Source organism: Emydura macquarii, unplaced genomic scaffold (genome assembly GCF_026122565.2).
Source record: "Emydura macquarii macquarii isolate MOO-44397 ecotype Brisbane River unplaced genomic scaffold, CSIRO-AGI_Emac_v2 contig_3220, whole genome shotgun sequence".
Classification (NCBI taxonomy): Eukaryota; Metazoa; Chordata; order Testudines; family Chelidae; genus Emydura; species Emydura macquarii.
In genome coordinates, this window is record NW_027133357.1 from 9,838,245 (window position 1) to 9,860,900 (window position 22,656).

At 40.8% G+C, this 22,656-nt stretch overlaps 1 protein-coding gene and 1 non-coding gene across 4 annotated transcripts; both read right to left on the minus strand.

Annotated features, from left to right (window-relative positions):
• Positions 1-1,932: 1,932 nt before the first annotated feature.
• Positions 1,933-22,071, minus strand: LEMD1 (LEM domain containing 1). 3 transcript variants are annotated; one of them, XM_067531658.1, is made up of 9 exons: positions 21,978-22,071; positions 13,584-13,755; positions 13,115-13,240; positions 9,894-9,967; positions 8,897-8,980; positions 8,105-8,203; positions 6,586-6,675; positions 6,107-6,195; positions 1,933-4,284 (listed from the first exon to the last, which is right to left on the minus strand). In XM_067531658.1, exons 2-9 carry the CDS (start codon positions 13,735-13,737, stop codon positions 4,035-4,037), a joined length of 966 nt encoding a protein of 321 aa, XP_067387759.1. In that variant the 5' UTR covers positions 13,738-13,755; positions 21,978-22,071; the 3' UTR covers positions 1,933-4,034. The 3 variants fall into 3 exon arrangements, with proteins under 3 accessions (XP_067387759.1, XP_067387758.1, XP_067387760.1); XM_067531657.1 differs by having other exon boundaries at positions 6,586-6,678; XM_067531659.1 differs by lacking the exon at positions 6,586-6,675.
• TRNAW-CCA (transfer RNA tryptophan (anticodon CCA)) lies at positions 21,719-21,790 on the minus strand. The gene has a single exon. It is a non-coding gene; the product is annotated as a tRNA-Trp (tRNA).
• Positions 22,072-22,656: the final 585 nt, after the last annotated feature.

Here is a 22,656-nt window from a genome sequence, read left to right on the forward strand (position 1 = left end):
TGCAATATGTTCTCGGCCATATCTCAGTAGCATGTGAAAACAGGCACTCCTTATGGGGAAAGCCCCCCACTTTATAAAAAGTAAAGTTTAGACCCATTAACAGAGCAACAAACACTAGGATAGTCACCCAAGGGCATGGGAAGCTCCACTGCTTGGAAAGCCTGACAAAGCACCAGCCTTTCAGCCCACGGGCTGCAGCCCCTACGGAAGATTTCTAAAGGGGTCAGCCCCTCCATTTGAAATTTTTTTTAGAGCGCCACAAATGAAAAGCTTGAAAACCCCAGCACTAGAGAGTCTTGCTCAAATCAGGCACGCCCTCTCCTGCCACCCCGGCTTAGTCCAAGAGTCTGCCCTCATTGAGATGTTCTGGTTTTTAAATACAACGAGGTAACAGGTGATATTGATCTTGCTGTAAAATCCTAAGAGGAAACAAAGCACGTGTGGCATTTAATGCAAGGTAGCTAGGTGAGGTTAGCACTATACCCACACCCCTGGTTGACCTTGCCTAGTTTACCTCACACTACAACTCCTGAACTCCTCCACAATGTTTTTACAGCTGGATGGTTAATCTGTGTTTGTTAAACACACCTTCGTCACCTAGCCAAAGATTGGGGGCAGGGGTTGTCTTACTACGTCTGCACATTAGCATGATGGCACCCTCTGGTAGGAGATTTAAGTCTTATGTAACAATATGGTATATTGTAAGGAACAAGAATGCAAATGAGTAGGACAGAACAGTAAACTAATAAGGTCTTTCCCAGCTCTGATATCCACGGATCACTTCCCCATTCCCTTGTTTTGTACACAATGTTCTGCTGGAAAATGAAAGCAGCATTTGAACTTGAAGACTGCAAATGCACTATAGGATAATCCCTCAATTTAGGAACCATGTTTTACCATAGGTGTTGGTTAGTACTGATGTAATCTCTGACGTCCACTGCCGCACTGTGCCTGTCAGGAGCCATAGAACAAGGCACCAACATTTTCTTGCCATGTACATATGCTAATTGTCTAGAGTATATGACTTAGTTATGGACTGTGTTAAAGCTACTGTTCACACGAGACTAGTCCCTGTAGTTATCACTATTCAACTGAGATCATGGTGTAGCACGGCTCACCTTCTGCCAACGCCTTGCACCACCTACATGCTGCTTGTTGGTTTGTTTGCTGATCTGTAAAATGAACACGCACAGTATGTGTTCAGGTAGCACACTGAGGAATAGGTATTGCTTCCTATACTAGTGTTGCAAGATAAGTGCTGCCTTACTGATCTCCACTGAGCTAGACAAGAACTAGCACCAAACATCGCTGTAGATTAAGGAAACTGTTTGTTTCACCCCAGTCCAAGGTGAGATGAGAATTCTTTTTTAATCAGCATAAAATATTGACAAGGATTAACTGGGCTTTCCATCTATTACATGCTTTCTTAAATTAGGTCAATCAATTACAGGGAACTAGATATTGCTATAGTTTGGGGGGAATTTGAATACTAGACATTTACAGTGGAGCTAGTCAGCCTGTCTTCTGCATTTGTTGACAAATCAAATTCAGGGTTTATTTTTCCAAGGTATCTTTACTTAGAACATAGCACCCATGTAGCCTAATCAACAAAATTAAAACAAAGAATACCCACATATATACAGTTGCCCTTGCAGCACCTATATGAAGAAATAGATCCTAGTGAGAGAGAGCATTACACACTAACATTTTTCTCATGAGTAGATGGCAGCAGTACAACACCTTTTGCACCAGGAGATGAAGGAGCACGTAGTGGGATAGACAAAAGTAAATGGACTAGCTTCTATAGCGTAACAGTGGGGAAAGTGTGCTGGAGGATCCCACCCTGTGTTTGATGGTGTTAGGCAGCTAATGCGAAGCAAGAGGAAGTCTTCTGAATAGCATGTCTTCCAAGCACATTATAAACTTAATTGATCTGCTGGTAACAAGAGGAACAGGCTTTAAAAGCTTGCAGACACAAGTAACACGTGGATGTTCATGTGAACTACCCATTTAACATACAGCTCTCAAGTGCAAAATCCTTGAGTTTTCATGGAAATACATCATGTAAATCCAACACAGGTTGGTGTGGCAGGCTGGCATGGGGTAGATTCACACCCCAGCTTGCCACAAACTCAGTGTTCATGTAGACAAGCTCTGCTGTACTACCACAGTCAGAACATGGGACATTCTCAGACCCTATCTCATAACTAAGAAGTTTTGGAAATAGCTCGAGATGCAAGTTTCTCAGAATATGCAAGGGGGGTGGGAGGGGGAAAATCAGTCAAGCCCAGCTCTTTTTAATCACACAGGAAGCACCAAACTTTCTGAACTTGAGAAAAGGGCAAGATTTAAAGCTAGTTGCTTAGGCCAAACCAGTTCTAGCACAGGCAATATTTTACAACTGAATAGCAGATTTCAGGAACACAGGAATTGCCATATTAGCTCAGAACAGTGGTCCATTGAGGCAGATATGCCAAAAGCAGGACATGAGCTGCTTCAGAGGAAGGTTTAAAAACCCTTCTAGAACAGGGAGTTGTGCACTAGCAAATCAATCAGAATGTCAAGGGTGTATACACTACACTTCCCACTCTCCATACTAAATAATCAGACCTAGGCAACCAATTTCAGCTGGAACACTCAAAACAGGATTTAGGGAAGGAAACAAATGACAGGTAGATTGCTGCTTATGTGCCCCTGCTGTCAAAGGCTGAAATCAAAAGGTGTGGATTTGAGGAGGAAAACTGACTGTATATCCCAAGGCTCTGTTTTTAACATTGTAGCAATTGCACTTAAAGTAACTTGGTACTTGCACACCAATCTGAAACAGTTAAGTGTTTCCATGCAAAATAGCACCTTCCAGCTTTCATTGCATGTGCAATACTGAAAGAGTTTTTTTCAAAGCAGTAGCATTTTAGAATGTGCAGCTCAGAACACAGCTGAACATCAGACTTTTCAGAAGCAGAGAAACTGAAGACAGCAACTGTAGGAGTCAAGCCCTTTCTGTTTGTTACTAGTTATCTGTTTAGGACAGGGATAATCCATTACCTCACATGAAAATGTTATCCCAGATTTTAGGAGAGGGTACTAGATAGTTGTAAAGTGGTTTGTTGACATCTTAAAGACGAAATGACATGCCTTTAAAAATTAAAAGACCATTGATATCTTATGCCATTATTGACTGCATGAGTAGACAAACATTTTGTAAGGCTTTGATGATTGTTAGGTTTCTTAGGGTCAAGCCTCAAGTTCAGAGTTCTGTGTTTCTCCTATAAGAGCTGAGGACATTAAAGCCCTAAACTTGGGTCCTAGCAGGTACAAAAACTTATTTTCTTCATTTACTGTTTAGAGCATCTTAATTTTTATAGCATTGTAACTTGAGTGATTTAGGATCTTATCTATATTTAAAAACAAACCAAAGAAGAATTCAACTAAGTCAGCAGGAAACGCATTGACCCAGTAATGTGCTAATAACCACAGCACCAATTTTGATACAAACCAAAATTGGAGTGCAGAAGAAAGCCGATTTGCTGTCACAGTTAAGATATGACAAAGGCACTCTAGGGGGAACCTGAGACTTGCTCCTCATTGTCTGTGGTATCATGGTAGCTGTTAGCTGGCTTGTCAGAGCTGTGTGCAATTTGTTTTCTAGGTCTAGAGCCAGTGCTTCTCCAATACAAGGGAGCAACAGTTCAATAGAAGAGCTTTAATTTCTTTGCAAGACAATCAGCCACTGGTAGTTTAGAAAAAATGCAAAACCCTAAACCCTTCTGAATGGAGGATCTGATTGAGAGACATGTCTGTTTATGCCCTCACTTTAAGCAGGTGAGACATTATGAAGCAAGTGGGGTCACCAAAACTTATGAGCCTCTTTACATAATGAACATTAGACAGAAAACTCAGTGACTATAATGGTGTTCTTCCCCATTGGCCTTTTAATTCACTACCTGAAGAGCTTGTTCACATACGTAGGAAGTGAAAGATGTTTGCTTTGTTTTGTAGTCACTTCTAAATGCTCCCTAACTGTCAGGAGAGCACTAGTATCCTCTTCCTGTGATGAAGTTTGTGAAAGGATTGTCTGGGTTAGTCTCCATAGTTACATACACAAAGAGTATGAAAACAAAGATAGCAAGAATAGCAATCCTTATGGGCATTGGTAGAATTCCTCGATGGGTCTCCTCCTGTTGTAATACTCCTGCCTTGGGCTTCTTGTTTTCCACCTTGAGTTTCTCCACAATATTCTGTGTTGACAGGTCACTCTCTCTCACTGGTCTTCTCCTAGCAGGACTGTGAGAGAAGGACAGTAAAGTTTAAAACAACTTAAAAATCCATACCGCTAAACAATGTTACCTTTTAAACTTAAGCACACAGGCTCAAAGAAATATAGCACCACGGAACAATCAGTCTTCTTGTGAAGAAAATAAACTAAAATATAGCCAAAGCTGAGGCTAAGATCCTTTGAGCTGAACATAATAAGATGCACTTTTTGTGAACTGTGTATATGGGGACAGACAAGGATTGCTTTAATCTCAGGCTGGGCACCCATTGCAGCCAGGAATGTAGTTCATTTTAACACAGGATGGGCCAGCATGCCTTTCATTAACAGAATTGGAAGGAATACATTCCCAGATGGGCTTTTGACGCATGGTTGGGGTCACTATTTGTTGTGTTAATATTGATGGTACAATGTCATTGGGAAACTGTTCGGGTTGGCATTCAGCAGAAGTGCAATCCACAGGTCAGGACTCCTTTTATTTCATGAACTGCACTGCAAGATAAGCACTCCTTTACCAAGCTTTCCAAGGCAGCAGCAGGAGACATGAGTTCTTATCTATCAAAAGCGCTAAAGAAAGAAAGATTTTTGCAGAGCTGCAAAGGAAGCTCAGACCCAAAAGAGATCAACAGCTAGAAGCCTTTACACTCATCTCAACAATTGAGTAGCAGAGTTTTGAAACTAAGATGACCCATGTTTAGAATCTGGATGCGGTCCCCCAGATTAAAAAACAATTGTTCCTTTTTGTGATGCCGATTGGCAGTACCACTAGTCACTTCACAGCACTCTGGCAACAGCCTTTTATCAAAGGTGATGTCCCTTCAAGCAGATATGGCTACTGCAAAAAGGACAAGAGACACCAGCTTTGTTTGGTGTATTAGAACAGTTCCTGTCTCTTGTTCTAGTCCATTTGGTGTCAGTGTTCTCTCTCCTATGAAACTCTGAACAGAAGAGTGGACGCTAGTGAATGGCCCAGTGAATGTAGTGGTTCAATATGGAGTCTCTCTACTACTAATTATTTTGTTTTATATAGCACCTAGAATTCCCAAGCAAGACTGGAACCCCACTGTACAGGAAAGAATCTGTCCCTGAACAGCTTACAGTCTAAACAGGTAAGTGTTATCATCCCTATTTTATGGATGAGGAACTAAGAGGCAGAGATTAACTGACTTGTTCAAGGTCTGTGGCAGAGCTCAGAATTGAACCCAGATGTCCCAGTCCCAGTCCAGTGACTTAACCAGTAATCCTTCCTCTCTCACCTCTACAGCAATGACTCAAGTTGGTCCCAGGTGACTAAAAGTTGTACCTTTTTAAGCTTATGTGAAATAAGTTGGTAGATCTATGTCTAATTCCTAGTTGAAGAGCAGCCATATCACAAGGGCCAATAAACGGTTTCCTTAATGAAACTCCAAAAAAGATCCACTGAGTCATGGAAATTAGAATCTCCTTAAGTAGGAGGGGTCCCACCCGCTCAAGGCCCTTGGCCAGGTTGCCCAAGAACTTAAAAACACTAACTTGCAACTCTGGCATTCTTCTGGCTAGAAAACACCCAAACACAGGATGAAAAGACTTGACAGCTGAAGAGAACGTTCCTTTCTAGTAAGTAGCTGTGTACATCATGAGCTTTCTGTATCGCTTCCCCACCTCACCCTCAGTGCTGCCTACCAACATTCTTGTAAGCCAAAGCTTTTTCTGATCAGAGACCTCACCATCCATGGAAGACCCTTGTGAAGCCTCAGCCCTTTCAACTGCCAAAGGAATATGAAGGAAGAGAAGCCATTGATAAGTAGCACAGTTGTATCAAATCACTCTTGGGGAATGACTGCAGAGCATTACCTGATTCCTATGGGAGACCGAGGATCAGGAAGCCATGTTTCACCTTGACCATCATCTTTGCCAACTGTGTCACCAGTTGTGTCAGCTGCCTAACATGAGAAGAAAGTTTATAGTGGGAGACTTCATAAATATCTTTTATGCAAATTGTGGATAATTCAGATAACTAGAATATTCTAACTAACTTCTTTGGAGTGAGGGTTCATCTTATTCCCAAAATAAGACTAATGGGAAAAGGCAACATGCTGAGTGCTAGCCTTGAACATGAGCTGTGACCACAAAAACCTGAGGGGGAGTTGTGCCAGAAAGTAAACATAAGAATCACAAAATTCTTTATCTCTTGGTAAGAAGCAATTCAGTGAGTGGAAAAAGCCTCGAAATAACTTGATGTAAAGTGGATATTTCCTCTATGGTGACCAGAAAAGACATCTTGTGAAGAATTTAGCCACCCAGGAGATTAAGTTCAAAAAAGGATTAGTTGCCTGCAGTCTCTGTTTAACAAACATTGAGGCCTGTGGAGTATTAGTTGGTGTTCGATAAGTCATTGTGCTCTTGTCCAGCATTATCTTACCCTGCTGAAAAAGGAAGTGATTACTGCATACTTTAAGGAAGTCAGTCAACACTCCACAATAAATAGTACTTGGTATTAGGACATATGGTCTAAATCCACTAATTCAATGGCCCACATAAACAAGTGTAACAAAATATCACCCTTGCAGTTTAGAAAAGGGGTTCAGGTAAGAAATAAATCAAACAGTATGGGGAAAGATGGTTTTTAAGCTTTTTTTGAGCTGCCACTCTTATGGCATTTAGAGCAAATATGAGATTTAAGAGTTAATCTGTTCAAAAGATTGCAATGGAACTACTGCAAATGGACGCTGTTAGGTTGTTGGAAGGCTAACTATTATTCACTCAGACAAACAAAGTGTTAAACGGCCAGTCAATTTTCAGGGGTAAGCTAGGTTTCTGGGCTGGAGCACACAATAGATCTGTTCAAAAGCCATTAGAATGAAAGATACAGTAATAGATCATTTATGTTACGGTAGCACCCAAAAGCCTTCATCAAGATTGGAGGCCCACTGTGCTGGTTGCTGTATAAACATAAGAATGGCCATAATGGGGCAGACCAGTGGTCCACCTAGCGCAGTATCTGGTCTCTGACAGACAATGAGAATCCTGTAGCACCTTAAAGACTAACAAATTTCTGCCGGCATAAGCTTTCATGGGCTGCATCTGACGAAGTGGGTTGCAGCCCATGAAAGCTTATGCCCGCAGAAATTTGTTAGTCTTTAAGGTGCTACAGGACTCTTGTGTTTGCTGTATACAGACTAACACAGCTACCCCTCTGGAACTTGTCTGACAGTGGCCAGTGCAAGATGCTTCACAGGGAATGAACACAACTGGGCAATAATCAAGTGACCAATCTCCTATCATCCAGTCCCAGCTTGTGACAATCCATACTTGAGACATTACAATCTAATGCCCCACTCTTGCAAAGATGTAGGCAATGCGCTTAATTTTGTGCTCTGTGATAACATTACGCAGGACGGGGGCCTAAAACAAATTGAACTCTTCCTCACTGAAATCTTGCATAAAGTATACATCCTACAGTCTCAGGAACTCCTGCTGATTTATAAATGCAAAGCAGTGTTCTTCAGTGATTATTTTCTATTCAATTCACAGTTCCCTTATCTTTTCTTTAAAAGGAGGCATGCAACTGTGTACATTTCTCTTGTTTTAAGAGTCCACCTTCGAGGCAGTGTTACTTTGTCTTAAGTTAGCCTAAGAGGGAAGATTTGTATTAGGATCAAACAAGACCAAAGAAAGGAATTTTGAGGCACACAGATAGTGCTTTAGGCAGTTAAATGCTATTCAATGATACATCATTTGCACATGTGATTTTAGTACCATTTGCTCTGGGACACTGGTTTGTGGACAGCACCTTTGGAATATTTTCTGGAAAAAAGCCAATTTATTATAAGTTAATTGATGCCAGAATACCTTTGTCCTGCGACTAGCCTGTGGACTGCTGCCACCTGACCTCTTCTGTCCTTGCGTCCGATGTGCTGACAATTTATCATCTGGCAATATTTGCTCTAGCTGTTAATATCCAAGACAGGCATTCATTAATTGGAAGTGTAAATAACCTATGCATAATTAAACACTCTCCTGGTAAAAGCTACTGCATCAAGGTCAATACAGTGCACAAGAGATTATTCTCTTGCAGTTACAACCTGCCCTTATCTAACAAATTACAAATAAGTCACCACCTTCATTTACTGTGCATTGCAAATTTTTTAAAAATGTTACCAAAAGCCTGGAATCATTTGCGCTTCATACCAGATACATGTAAATTAGCCCTCAAGATAGCTATTTAACAATTTCTGCTCTATCTAATATCAGCTTACTTTATTTTTTGAAAGGCCCAATGTAGAGGTCTATAATAAGGCCCATTTGAAAGATGACAGGGGAACCACTTCATTGACATGGGCCAGTAATTTCATAAAGGAATTATTCTAATGAACATTTCTAGTATGTAATTTGAACTAAGGTTTCTCTATCTGAACAAGATGCAAACCAGGCCAAAACCAATGTTATAGGCCTGTCCCTGATCAGTAATAACCACTGTTGAAAAGTTAGCGGTAGCTGAAATATGTAGCAGTGAAGGAACATTCACTACAACATGCCTAATGAGAAACTTCTCATGCAAGTTCATGCACAAAATTCAAGAGTCATGGATTGGTAGGAGCACCAACGTAACCATAAATTAAAATACTGAGGGTAGATACTTTCCTCTGCCACTATTTTGGCAAGACTGTAATCAGCATCAGGTGCTAGGAGTTTCTTGTGGCGTTCTGAAACTTCTGTGTGTGGCACCTATTAGAAGAAGAAATCTATGAGAAATGCTGAAAACTGTTGGTGACTTTCATAAACAGTGATCTTAATTAAAGTCCACATTTTTCAGACCACACAATATAGAATGGTTTACTTTATACAGATGGAGACTGCACATCTTAGTATAGTATTTATCACTTTAATGATCTTCAAATGCTACAGGGCCATGTCTAAACACTTATTTTAATGTGGATTTTTTCCTGTAAACTGTGTGGAGACATGAGGAAGGCTTGTTTAATGATTAGCACAGTAGCCTCAGACTCAAGTTCAAGTCCATGTCCAAGGATGCACAGGGCATCTGTGGCAGGACAAGTCACTTAGTTTCTCTCTGTGCCTCAGTTCCCCAGCTATGATGTAAAATGGGGATAACAGCACTTTCCCTACCTCAATGTAGGAGAACAAATGTATTAAAATTGTCACGTGTTCAGATACTACAGTAATGGGGGCCACATAAGAACCTTCGATCGATGGAATGTGTCTCATCGTAAGGTTTGTAGGAACTTGTCTTCACAGCACTTACAATGATCACCTTACTTTGTCCCTTTAAAAATCTAGGCTTATATGTAATTTAATAGGATGAAACACTGGTGATTGAGTCAATATTTAATCATTAATTTTATATTTTTAACACTGTTAAGTCTGCATTTATAATTACTTGAGCGCTTCGTGCATCAGGAAATCCACTTGCCATATCTGAGCTGACTGTTTTACAGTAGATTTCCTTGGGTTGCACTGTAGAAGTTGTGCCGCAGAAGCACACTATAATTAACTGATGGGAGGTAATTGCTGCGTTTGTCAAGAGCATAATACAAAGAACATCAGTTTATATTAACTTAAAATTTCCTGCATGTAGCAGCAGATACATAAAATATTCATGCATTAGTAGGTTACTTACTTTACTGTAGCCAGCAGCACAAGCTGCTGTCACTTTGAAGTCTTTTGTTTCAAGGACTATTTCAGTACTGGTCTCTGAAGGAAATGAGGAAAAACTAATAAACATGGGCCTTAAAAGAGTAAGTTATGCTGGAGAATCTACACCATGTTGCCTAAGTCAATATTTTAAAACAAGAGCTATAGGACAGCCACCTTTAGAAACTGCTTTCCTTAATTATCCTCCTGCGCTGTCACTGGACTACTCTATTATAGACATCATTTTCATGCATGTTAAAGGGGTTTAATACTCAGATAAAAGTTCAGTAAGGCACCTAGATACAGTGGTGATAGGTACTGCACAAATGCATAGATGAGAAGGTGTGGAAAAAATGCAACCTGCCCAAATGCCAGCCGTCTTTCTCAGAGAAAGATTCAAGTCTTCAGGGCTAAAGGGGCAGGAAACGTGTCAGAACAGTACTCGTATGCTAGCTATCATGTCTGGAAAATTAAGCCAACAATTCCTTATCCATTCCATAGCATTATGCAGTAGAACCAGTAAAGGGTTTTTTCCTTTACATTATTTTCAATCAATATAAAAAAAGCCTCGTTTGAACCAGCTACGCTTTTGTTATGACAGCTGCTTTACTGTCAGATTAGTCCAAAGCACAGCTGTTGGTTTAGTATTTTTCAAAACATTTCTAATCTGCTCAGGATTTTAGGACTTCTTCCTTTTATCAACAGCAACAGAAATTGCCCCACCAAACTAATTACTAAAACAACTTAGCAATGCCTTACAGTCTGTAAAATAAATGAGAGCTTCAGCTATATCCTTGAGAGGAACTTCAAAGGCAGTTTACAAGAGATTAAAAAAGCTTGGTTTTCAGTTCTGAGCAACTCCCCAAAAAGATCTTCCAGATTGAGCTACTGAAGATTATACTTCTGCCCAGAGAGAAAACCCTACATTCATTTTTTCCTTTGAAGCTATTTCAATTTCATTGATATTCACAACAAAGTTGGCCCCCTGGTCTGGTCTGGCAGGGCATCAGGTTCAATAGCCTATCAGACAATGGTCAGGACCAGATGTTTCAAGAAACCCTGCAGCAAGCAGTTACAGAACAACCTGCCCATAGAGGAAGTTGCTTCCTAATTCCCAGGCAGATTGATTTATGCCCCAAAACATGCCGGTTTACATCTCTTCAGGCTTGTAAAAGTCTCATTTAACAATGGATGTTCTCATTCTTCATATAGGGTCTGATTCTCAGTTGCACTAAGGTGGTGGCCAATGTAAGGCCCCTTCACATTGTCAGCAGCAGATCCTCAATAGGAGTTCATTGTTTACACCAGCTGAGAATTTGAATCAGGCCCTTAACATCTAATTCCTTTTTATAAAAATCTTGTTAATCTCTCAGGCCTGGTCTACACTATAGAGTTAGGTCAACATAAGGCAGCTGATGTCAACCTAACTGTCTACAATTTTACACTAAAACGTAGCTCCCACCACGCAGCTCTCCCATTACACTGGCTGCACTCCACCTCTGAGAGAGGCATAGTGTGTGTTGGGTCAAGGCAGTGCCAGGGTAGACACCGCTTTGCTTACATCAACTGTTGCTGCCTTTCGGATATCATCCCACAATGGCAGTTAAATCAGTGCAAGCATGAAGACATGCATGGACAACAGTGTGGAAGTGTAAAATCAATTCAATGACCGTGATGGCTGTAGGTCGATATAACTTAGGTTGACTTAAGTTTGTAGTGTGGGCTTGCACTCCGACTCAATGATATCTTGTGACACTGGGTTCCAAGGTTAGTTGTGCATCATGGATAAAAAAGTATATCCATTTAGCAATATTTAGTTCATTGCCATTCAGTTGCATTCATTTCTTCTGCATTTGTTCAGAGCCTAGCATAACAGGGTTCTGGTCCATGACTATGGCTCTTAAGCATCACTGTTATACAAATAATTCTATGTTCCTAATTTACCTTCTCAACAAAATTATTTATTCTTTATGCCTTGATTGTGGCCCCTTACTTCTCTCCTCTCCAAACTGACTAGTCCCGGTCTTTTCAGCATGAGAAGAGACTGAAGACTTTACCCTAAGCCCAAGGTAATTTACTTTCTAATTTGTGTAATGTGCATGAGTCCCGCAAGGTGTAGGGTATATTTGGGATACATGACTCAGATCTGAATTATTTTGTTTTAGCACCCAGGGACATTTGCTGCTGAATCACATTCCCCATCCCAGTGTTTTGTAGCATTTTTAGTTTTTCCATCTCTGAGCAGAGGCAACCCGTAACTGACACCAAATAAAGCATGTGCCATTATCAGTTTTGATTTAGAAAAATCATATTGAACTGTATGGAGGGGACATATTTGATAGTGAAATGCAAGATCGGAGTTGGAGTGGACGACAGCAAGAGGTGAAAACAGTTTTAAACTCTTAAACGCATAAAGCTACACTAAACTCAGGACAACAGGTAAAATCCAGGCCCCACTAACATCAAAGACAGAACTCCCATTGACTTCAATGAGACCAGGATGTCACACCATGATTCAATGAAGAGCACAATATGAAAGGGACAACAAGATTTAACCTTTAATTACTCGGGAGTTGTGCTGCAAAGACTCTCAGAACTACTTCAATACGATTATTTTCTTCACAAAAAAGTCACCATCAAGACTTTTGTTTATCAGTAACATTGTAAATCATTCAGACAGGTGGATTAGTACATCGTGCATACTAAAGAATGGAATTGTCAACTGTCTAAGGGCTCATCTACACTTAAACACAGCTGTGCCACTACAGCATTTCAGTGTAGACTGTCTCCCATCCGTGCAGATATTCCACCTCCTTCAGAGGCGGTAGCTAGGTCAACAGAAGGATTATTCTGTCAACCTAGCGTTCTCACCCTGGGAACTAAAGCACTCAGGGGTGTAGATTTTTTTCACACTTCTGAGTGATGTAATTATGCCTACCTAATTTTCTAGTCTAGACCAGGCCTTAGGAGCCAAGTCAAACTGACTATCAAGGGATTTGTGCTCCTAAATCACTTAAGGCCAGATTTTGAAGATATTGAAGCGCCCAGAGGCAGAGGGCTTAACTCCTATTTAAATTAATGGAAATTAGGTGCCGAGGCACTTTAGAAAATCTCACTCGTTAATACTAAATGCTCTCCAACATGTCAAATATTAAGTTTGATAAACTGGCATTTTAATTTCTGTATCCAAAAAGTTTAATACTGTACCTTTTTCTTCCTCATTCTCTGAGCTCTGATCAAGATCTCCACTTTCATTTGGCTTAGCACGTAGTCCTAATGAACTTGGATTCACCAACTGCAGTAGTTTATTCTCATAAAGAGTCCTTGTAGAAGCTAAAATAAGCAGTTCAGAAAACAAGGGGATTAACCACTGGTTTGCTGTGCAATTAGTTTTATTGTTGTAAAATCCCTGACATTTAAGACTGAATTTTTAAATGAGCTCAGCACCCAGCAGCTCCAGTTGAGAACAAGTACTGAGCACGTATGAAAGTCTGACCACATCATTTTGGCGTTTAAATGGGAGCTGAGTTCTTTTGGAAAAAAGATCAGGCCTTGGTTTTGTGTCTTATGTTTTTTAATTAGATTGAGACCCAATTTCTCACTCTGAAGACACTTCAGATTGGATTCTGCTTCCCTATTTGTTCCCAATCCCAACCATAATTCATTTGAAGCATACGTAGTATTGGTCCAGGTTCGGCACCATACATGAGAAGCTTTTCCTGCAATTCACTGTCACTCAGTAGTTTAACGCTGATTTCATCTGTGGTGTCTTGGTCTTTGTTTTCTTGTTCTCTCTTTTCTATCAAGACACCAACAGAAACCTGGGCCATCTTTTCCAACAGCAGAACCTTTGGAATAAGATACAAGAATTCACCATGAACGTTAAGTACAGCACAAAGGCAGCTTTAAGCATTTATCCTGTGGTTCTGCAAATCCTGTTTTATTAATCACTTCTATATTTTTAGATAAAACTGGCATAGTTACATTGCCACTTGGGGTTTCCTGCCGCTGTTGGAACCGGTTCCAAGAGCCTAACTATTCTGTCACAGATTTCAGTGTCTACAGATTTAGAGCTTTCAGAAATGGTCCCACCATGGTGGGACCATTTCTGAAAGGCAGCAACAGTCAATGTAAGCAATGCAATGTCTACCCTGGCACTGCCTCCACCCAGCTACACAGACTTAAGCACTTCCATACGCAGTTAGGTGGCAAATTAGGTAACCAATTATACTTGACTATTACAGTTAAGTGAAACAAGAGGGTGTGCCCAAATTTCAGCAGAGGCTTCAAAAAAAAAAAAAAAAAAAAAAAAAAAAAAAAAAGACACCCCTCCTCCCCCTTTTCTTTTTTTTTTTTTTTTTTAACCCCAGCTTACAGCATAGGCCAATAATTATTACTAAATCCCTAGGCCTGTATGAGACATGTTTAGAAAAAATATTTGTATCTTTATAGTTCAGATCTCCATTGTTTGCAGTACCCCTTAAGGGCTTGGAAACTATTTCTCCTCCTTCCCTCCCACCTGAATCCTGCCTTCATTTTTCCTTAACTGTCGGGAATGCTCCAGAAATATGGTTTCATTAGCTTGCTTTACTTCTGCTAGCTGTCTCCACAACAAGGTAAAAACTGCATCATTCATTTTATGTTTGCAGTGGTGGAGGTGTCCCTTTCAGACCTGCCACTCTGTCAAAGTTGTATGTATGTAGATTTAATAATCTTCAGTAACGCTTCTTGAGCTAAGAGGCAGATTGCCTATGCCTATATGACCAAAGGGAAAGATCTGCAATTCAAAGATCTGCTTTGTCTGGGTTATAGTAATAAAGTATGTTATTTTCAAGTACCAAACCAACATTCCCACAGCACATTTCCATATATATTACATAGACTAAATGATTCATTTCTAGCAGAAAAATACTGTGCGTGACTGCATGCAACAGCTGCTCTTCCATGTCTCCTCTTGGTCTCTTGTGCCCTGGTTTTGATTATAACAGGTGCCAATCTGATTGGAAGACAGTCTCTAGAGATCCAAATATTTTAAGATAAAGATGCAAAAAACATTGCCTAAAGATACGCCTCTTTCACTCACTTCCCCTTCCCTTTAACAGGAAGAAAAGGCTTAGGAGTCAGTATACTTAACTTTTCAGAGATTGTGTTTGGAAGCCACACTACCCCAATTTTACTGGCAGAACAATTGGATAAAATGGAATGAAACCACTTCAATTAGATTTGCTTGGCTTCTGTGTCCATCTCCCCATCTATCTAATGGAGATAAGTTACCTGCCTCACAGGGACATTGTGAAGTTTAATTCACAAATGTTTACAAAGCCCTAGGGGATTCCCACATGAAAGGTGCTATAGAAGGGTGACGTTTTATATTAGCAGAGCACTATCTTCATTTGAGCACTTGATTTTTTTCATCTACCCATGAATGTCAGAATGAAGTCTTAGAAGCAGTACAGGAAACACTGGCAGACAAGTCACTTTTTTTGACAGAACAGACCTCTATGGTGCAGTTTCATATGCCTTTATTATTTACTGACTTATCAGCGTATGAGGTGCTATGCAAGACAGGAAGACAGTACTTAAACAATTTACAGTTGGAGCCGACTACCCAGCTTTTAATCTCAGGAATGGTTTATAATGCATTAGAATGAGGTTATTCCAAATACATAAATTCTATCCCTATTTACCAAATGTTTTTAAATATTCAACCAAACCGTAATACTTTGCATCAGCTGAAAACACTTTACAGACATCAATTCAAGTTCTCATTCTGCTTATTCAAGTTTTGAGACATGAACTTAACCATATCTTGTGCAGGATCACTCACTTCTATCATTTACCAGAGATCTTTTATTACTACAGTGACTTACTGCAATATAATTAAATGTTACAAAATGATCAAAGCCAATCTTAAACTGACACATTAGACAGTGACAAATCACTGGCAATCACAAAAAACTTCACTATACATGTCTATAGACTGTTTTATCATGCAACACTGGCTAATTCAAAACCCTGTCATCTCTACCATTAAAATAAAAATTCTGTTAAAAAAGCGTTGATTGTAGCAGAGTTTTGCTATTACCCAGAGCTTGTCTACACAAGTTGAAAAAGGATTTTGTTAAACCAGTAAAAAATCCAGTGGACACATTGGTTTAAATTTACAGGTGCAAGTTAAACGGATATAAAAACAGGCTTAAATTGACATAGCAGCGACCACAGAAAGCTGCCCCAATTTAATATCACACAGTTAGCTAAACGGATGCAACTTTGTATTTAAATCATGCTTCAGTAACATGAAGAGTAGGCCACCTGTCTAGTTCTGGAATTCGATACTTAGACTGGGATTTTCAAAGCAACAATCAAGGAGTTGGGTACCCAACTACTGACTTCCAAAAGGAATTGAGCACTTAAGTCTCTTGGTCTCCAATCTAAATCTATTTAATAAAAACACGTTTCATTTTGAAGATTTCTAAAAAATTACATTAATTGGACCTACAAGCATCTAATGAAAAGTCTAAAAGACAGACCCTAATGGGCAAACAGACAGCTTGGACTTATTTTTTTCATGCAGGGATCAAGTCAACCAACTATATTTTAGTGTAGTTTAACTAATCTCATATCTTGGCTGAAGCCCAGGATACAAAGTTAACTCGTGTCTTAGTTTCTCTGTAGTGAAAGGGAATACTTTTCTATGACTACCTACACATTACTACAAAGTATATGGTTTTACAAAAACCATGTCTCCATATTTCATGTCACTGTTTCACAATGTATTTGTGCATCAATGTTCATCAGCTGCTTTTGTTTAAAAAAGAAAGTATCCCTGAAAAGACCCATTTCAATTTAAAATGAAGGTCTCTTATCTCTTAAGGCTGAATCTACACTGGTTAAAATTAGGACCCATCACTCTCCACTGGACAGCACTACTGATGAATTACAGTACCAATTGTGCCGGGTTGGAAACAGCCTCAGAGATTGTTCATAGTGGGGAAAATGTTCTGATATTCCAGACAAATTCACTTACCCCCTCACATGATCATATGAAATTCTGACTCTGCTAACCTAAAACAGCTACAGATGTAAAAAAGGACTTGCTTTTTCTAAAAGCCCAACTGCCCCTGCTCTTAGTGCCCAGAGTAAAGTTGTAATGACTTATCTGTGACATCATTAATTTCTATGGTAATAGACTGGTGTCAAACCAGATTGTGACTTCACTGCAGGTTCATCACAAGGAGAAATTTTGCTGGGCAGAAAAGCCTTCTATTACACAGGTGAGGCCTGAAAATAGCATAACATAATATACAACTTTGGCAAAAAGGTAAATGCACCTGGGGAAAGCTAATCCACGATAGATATTTATGGAAGTAAGACTTCAAAAGAACATCTGTGAAGTCTACAAAAAACCAAAGCAGCAGAACTGCTCATGTTTTCAGGGTCATAGAGGCATCACACTATGGAAAAGGAAAGATACTCTATCTATATCAGTCTATTGAGAACACGCCCAGAAGACCGCATTCACTTCTAGCACTTCAACACTAGAAGGGATTAGTTACTTGACTAAAGGATACTGCACAGTAATTACTGAGACAAAAGGGAATTCAGAAGAGCAACGAAAATGATTAAGAGTCTGGAGGGATTTATTTATGAGGCAAGATTAAGAGAACTAATATATAGAGCTGAATAATATTGACCTTTAATGAAAACTTCCTATAGAGAAAAATCAACTACACTGTAGAACAGTCTTCCCAGAGAAGTGGGGAAAAATCCATTGCTTGAAATTCTTAGGACAAGATAAAGCTCTGGTCAACAGCCTGTAGGGAACATGCCTGCTCACTATGATGCACCTAGAAGTTGTGGGCTGATTGATATTTTAGGAAAAATATTATGACAAGAGTTCTGTGGTCCAGTTCATTTGAAAACATTAAAGGGAAGAATAGAGCCATTTTGTGTCCTGCTATTCCCTCATCCAGAGTACTAGTTAAGCTCAATGGAGGTGGCTAATATTAAACAGTAGGTCTTCAGAGGCTTTCTTCCCTACCACACACAAGCCTCAATCTGTCCTTGGACCCTAGAATAAGGCTAGACATTAACATTCACTAATGGCATGATTTGGCTCCTGTCAAAGGCAAGAAACAAACACCCTCTCTCCCTCTGTTAGAGAAATTATTCTATTAGCACTCGGGTGGACATTTAAAATCCTTTATCTAATTTCATATTATACTATGCACCTTTCACTAAAGACTTAAATTAAAATACAGCTCCCTTAGAATGGCACGTTTCAAAACTAAGTGTTTCTTACAAAGAAACCAGAGCTGGGGGCCTTCATTTACATACCTTGCACTTACAATTAAACATGGCTAACCATTATCTTAAATTGCACTTATTTCCCTTCCCATGGAAGCCACATTCCATTTAAATGCAAGTGTATTACAACTAGAATGGGATCAGGATACACATTCACTTCATCTACAAATACATTGCTTGAACAAAGAAGCCAGCCCAACTGAATGAACAGCATTTCAAGCAGTCTTCTGACAAAGCCCATTTCCATTAAAACCTCAACTGTTAAACAGCAGCAGAAACCTCAAAGGACTGAAAGTGCTGATTTTCATTCATTTTTATGCATCAACATGCAACTCTACTAGTTCACCTTTTTAAAGAGATTCTATTTACCTGTCTCAAGTTTTCCCCTACCTGGCATATACAACTAAAACAAAACCAAGTCTGTATATTCGGTTTATATATTTGGTTATCAGAGTCCAAGTGGCAAGGATATAGGACACATTCAGCCCCACGAAGGCTAGGTTTAGACTTAGTTCTAGGTCTTGGAGTCCTATCAATGAATTCAATATAGCACCTTTCATTAAGAGGACTCTTGATCAATGCTTTCAGTAATTGTTTTTGTCCATCAACTTTCTTAATTTAAACATCAAAGAGGACAGTACACTAGACTAAATGGGAAATTCAACTTCAGCTTTTTAGTCAGGAATTCTTTATAAGTAAATAGACATTACTGTGGAAACAAGCTCAAAATATCTTATTTGCATTATTTTAAGGCAGTGAGATTTAGTGAACAATCTAGTCATGACAAAAGGCATCTGAGAAAAAGACAATGACTATTTAAATAAACAATAGAGCACTACAGACAGACCAAAGTTGAAGGAAATTCAGATGTACAAAATAAAACATCTTGACTGAAGGTTGAAGTGGTTAGGATGCATGAGCTCTCAAACTTTTTCTATTGCGAAATAGACATCACTTTTACAAGGTAGTCTGTTGCTTCCCAATCCAAAGTAGTTTAGATTAATCAAGTGCATAGGTCAGTTTCCAAACTGCCATGCTGACACTGCAATGTCATGACTAAATTAAAAAGGGGCATTATGATGTAAAATTAATCCCAAACATTGGGTTAGCAATTGTTCCAGGCCACTACTGGTTGAATTGCTTTCCAGAAAGTTCTGCTTAACTGTGTTATGTCATAGGGCTGACTAACAAATGATCTAGTTGTCATTTGGGTCATTTGATGGTTTGGGTTTGTTTATCTATCCTTCTCAAAGATTGTTGCCTGTGTTTTCCCCCCAGGCTTTGTACAGAACCAAGGATTGTCAAGATCTAGAGACTGATCCAAAAAACTTACTGAAGTTGGTGAGGAAAAAAAATGACTCCAAGAGAATTCAATGAGCTTTGGACCTGGCTACTATTCCAGAGAGGGACTGAGTACTCACAGCTCCCACTGAAACACACAGTTGGTACAATTACCCAGCACCTCATGATCACATCTGACCACACTTAATACATTGAGACGACTGGATAATATTTTCAACATTGGCAAAAGCAGTCAGAGAACCACTATCAATTTTAAAAAGGCTACTCTGCCTGAAAGTGTCTCTCTCAACTCAGGTTACGAGAAACACCTAAAAATGCTATAAACACACATTAGAGCAAAATATCCTTCTCAACATTGAGAATGTGTTTACTTTGTGCATCTGAGTGCAATCTGAATGAGTTATTTTCTCTGTTTCCGCTATTATAGTCAGTTTCCTCAGTTATATTTGAGGGTATTTTATTTGGGTTTGCCAAGATGAGAACAGCATTTTAAAAATCACGAAGTGCTGTTGTAAAGCTGTACATATTGGCAGAATAATGCACAGGCAGGTGCAGTAGTTTTAAACTACCTCAAGTTTATTTTTTAAACTGATTAGATTTCAAGTTGATGGTGTCAGGCCCCAGGTTTAGATTTATGGAGATTTTGGTTGGTTTGTTTCCGGGGGGGGGGGGGGGGGGAAAGCTTTATATCCATGCAATCTTCTCCTGGCTTTTAGCTTTGTGAGGTCATAAACATCCTTTAATTGTTTGTCACTTAAGCACTGTAGCCTTGAGTTTCTGCAGCATAACCAAAGTGAAACTAACTAGCAGAATAATTCAATTAAAGAAAAAAAGGGAAAAATAAATCAAACTTTGATTGTTTCAATTAAACGTTTGATGCAATTTAAACAGGAAAATGAGGCTCACCCCCAATGCAATTTTAACTTAATAGTGTCCACTTACCTTGGTAAAGTAGTTTGTATCTTAACACAACTGTGAACTGTAACATAAGAGCTGCTCAAGTGCAGTGTTTAACCAATCATCTTACATTCTTGTCTAAGATTTTCATCTATAGTGAACCCTCTTTTCAACTTGATTGCTGAGGAGACTAAAGACTGCTGTAGGAATATATGCCAAAACTGTATCATATACATATACATGATGTTTTTAAGAGCAGGAGGAAAGCATAAAACTCACTATCATCTTATCTCAGGCGAAGTCACAAGCCAGCTGACCATCAGCATCCAAAAGGCAGGAACATACCCCCAGGGAGGATTGTAAGCAGGAGTGCGATTGCTAACAGAGGGGTCACCTCAGAGGTGCTGGAACTAGGGGTGCGCTCACACGCCCATAGCTTGAAGGGGTCTCCATTGTATAGAAGGTTTACAGTTGGGTTCAGTGGTTCTCAGCACCCCCACTATAAAAATTGTTCCAGTGTCCTTGGGTCACTTGTAACAGGGTGAAGTAGTTCTTGCCTGATGAGGTGCCTTCCAGCCCTCCATTCTTGTGGCCTGGTCTAAACTAGGAAGATTAAATTGGTTTAACCACTCACACAGAGGTGTGACAATCCACACTCCTGAGCAGGGTAGTTAAGACACCCTAACCCCCAGAGTAAACAGGGCTAGGCTGGGGGAAGAACCTAGCTGCTGCCTCCTGGGGAGGTGGATTAGGGATGCAGAGGGAGAATCCCTCCCCTGGTCCTCAGTCACGTCTACACTGAAGCTCTACAGCTGGGAAACTGCAGCATTTCAGGTGTGGACAAGCCCTGCGAGTCCAAGCACAGAATAAGGCTGCCTGGGGTGACTCCTGCTCAGGGCTCTACCCTGCATGCCTCCCCGCAGCTGTTCTGTGTTTTAATAGTGGGATCCTTATCACCCCCATTATCTCCCTCTGCTCGGGGAGCCCTATGCTGCTCCCCCACTGTCTGTAATCACACCCCCTACCCCACACACCCTAGCTCCCTGCATTGTCATGGGGCTGCAGGGCTCCCCTACCCCACTTTACTTTTAGGGGCACCCTCATCTATTGTATTGGGGTACCCCCCTCCCCCACCCAGGGATCTTTACCAGGGCACCTCCAGGTCTCCCTCTAGCACCCCCCACTGGCTGCCTCTGTTTAGTTTGGGGAGCTCCTCCCTTTAGCTCAACATACTAGGTGAAATAAACACCAACCCCCCCCTTTCGTCAGGGATGTAAAACGAATCCCCCCAGAGGCGGGGAACCCTGACCCCGACGTGATTCGAACACGCAGCCTTCTGATCTGGAGTCAGACGCGCTACCGTTGCGCCACGAGGTCCCGGCAACCAGGGCCGACCGGCGCTTGAAGAGGCTCTGCGTCTGTCTCGCGCATGCGTCCCTGTCGTCATCGCCGCCCTCCCTTAGCGCATGCGTACTCCGCCCCAGGAACTTCCCAACCGCGCGCCTCAGCCTTCCAATCCCCCGGCCGCCCGCCCCCGCGCTCTCCCGTGGCGCCCCTCACTCACCTCGGTCCCCCAGGGAGCCAGCCGTCCCCTCCGGCGGGCGCGGCGGTAGACAGCGAGATCGCCCCGCGCCCCCCTCCCATGGCAGGGCCGCAAGGTCCCCCCCCGACGGCTTTTCAAACCGCCCGCCGAGCCGCCTAGCCAACCAGCGGCCGGCCACGCCCCTGTGGGAAGTACCAACTCCGTGTGAGGGAGCCGCGGGGGGGAGGGGTGGGCTGTCAGCAGCCGCTACCATTCGCTACTTCATCCCATAGGGCCATACCATCTACTACAACCCCCCCGGAAGGGGATCTGCCTCTCTTACATCACCGGACTGTACCATTCCCGCGCAGCCCCAAATATAAAGGGACAGGACGCGCCCGGCCAGGGTGGGAGCTGTATTAGATGCACTGAGTTTCCTCAGACAGCAGTGCTCAGCTCGAGCCGAAATCTCTGGCTTTAGTATTAGCTATTATTGTTATTACATTTAGTGTTATGTACTATTGTCCTTGAGCATTGTAATCCCCTCGTACATGATTGTATTTAACATGTATTATTATTATGTATTGCTTTAATCAGGATCATAATGTATTGTGTTTATTCATTTTTTTGGATTATTTGCATTATTCTGTCATTGTTACGCATGATCGAATTCTCTGGTTATGGACTGGTCCATATGGACTGTGTGTGTGCTCTGCATGTT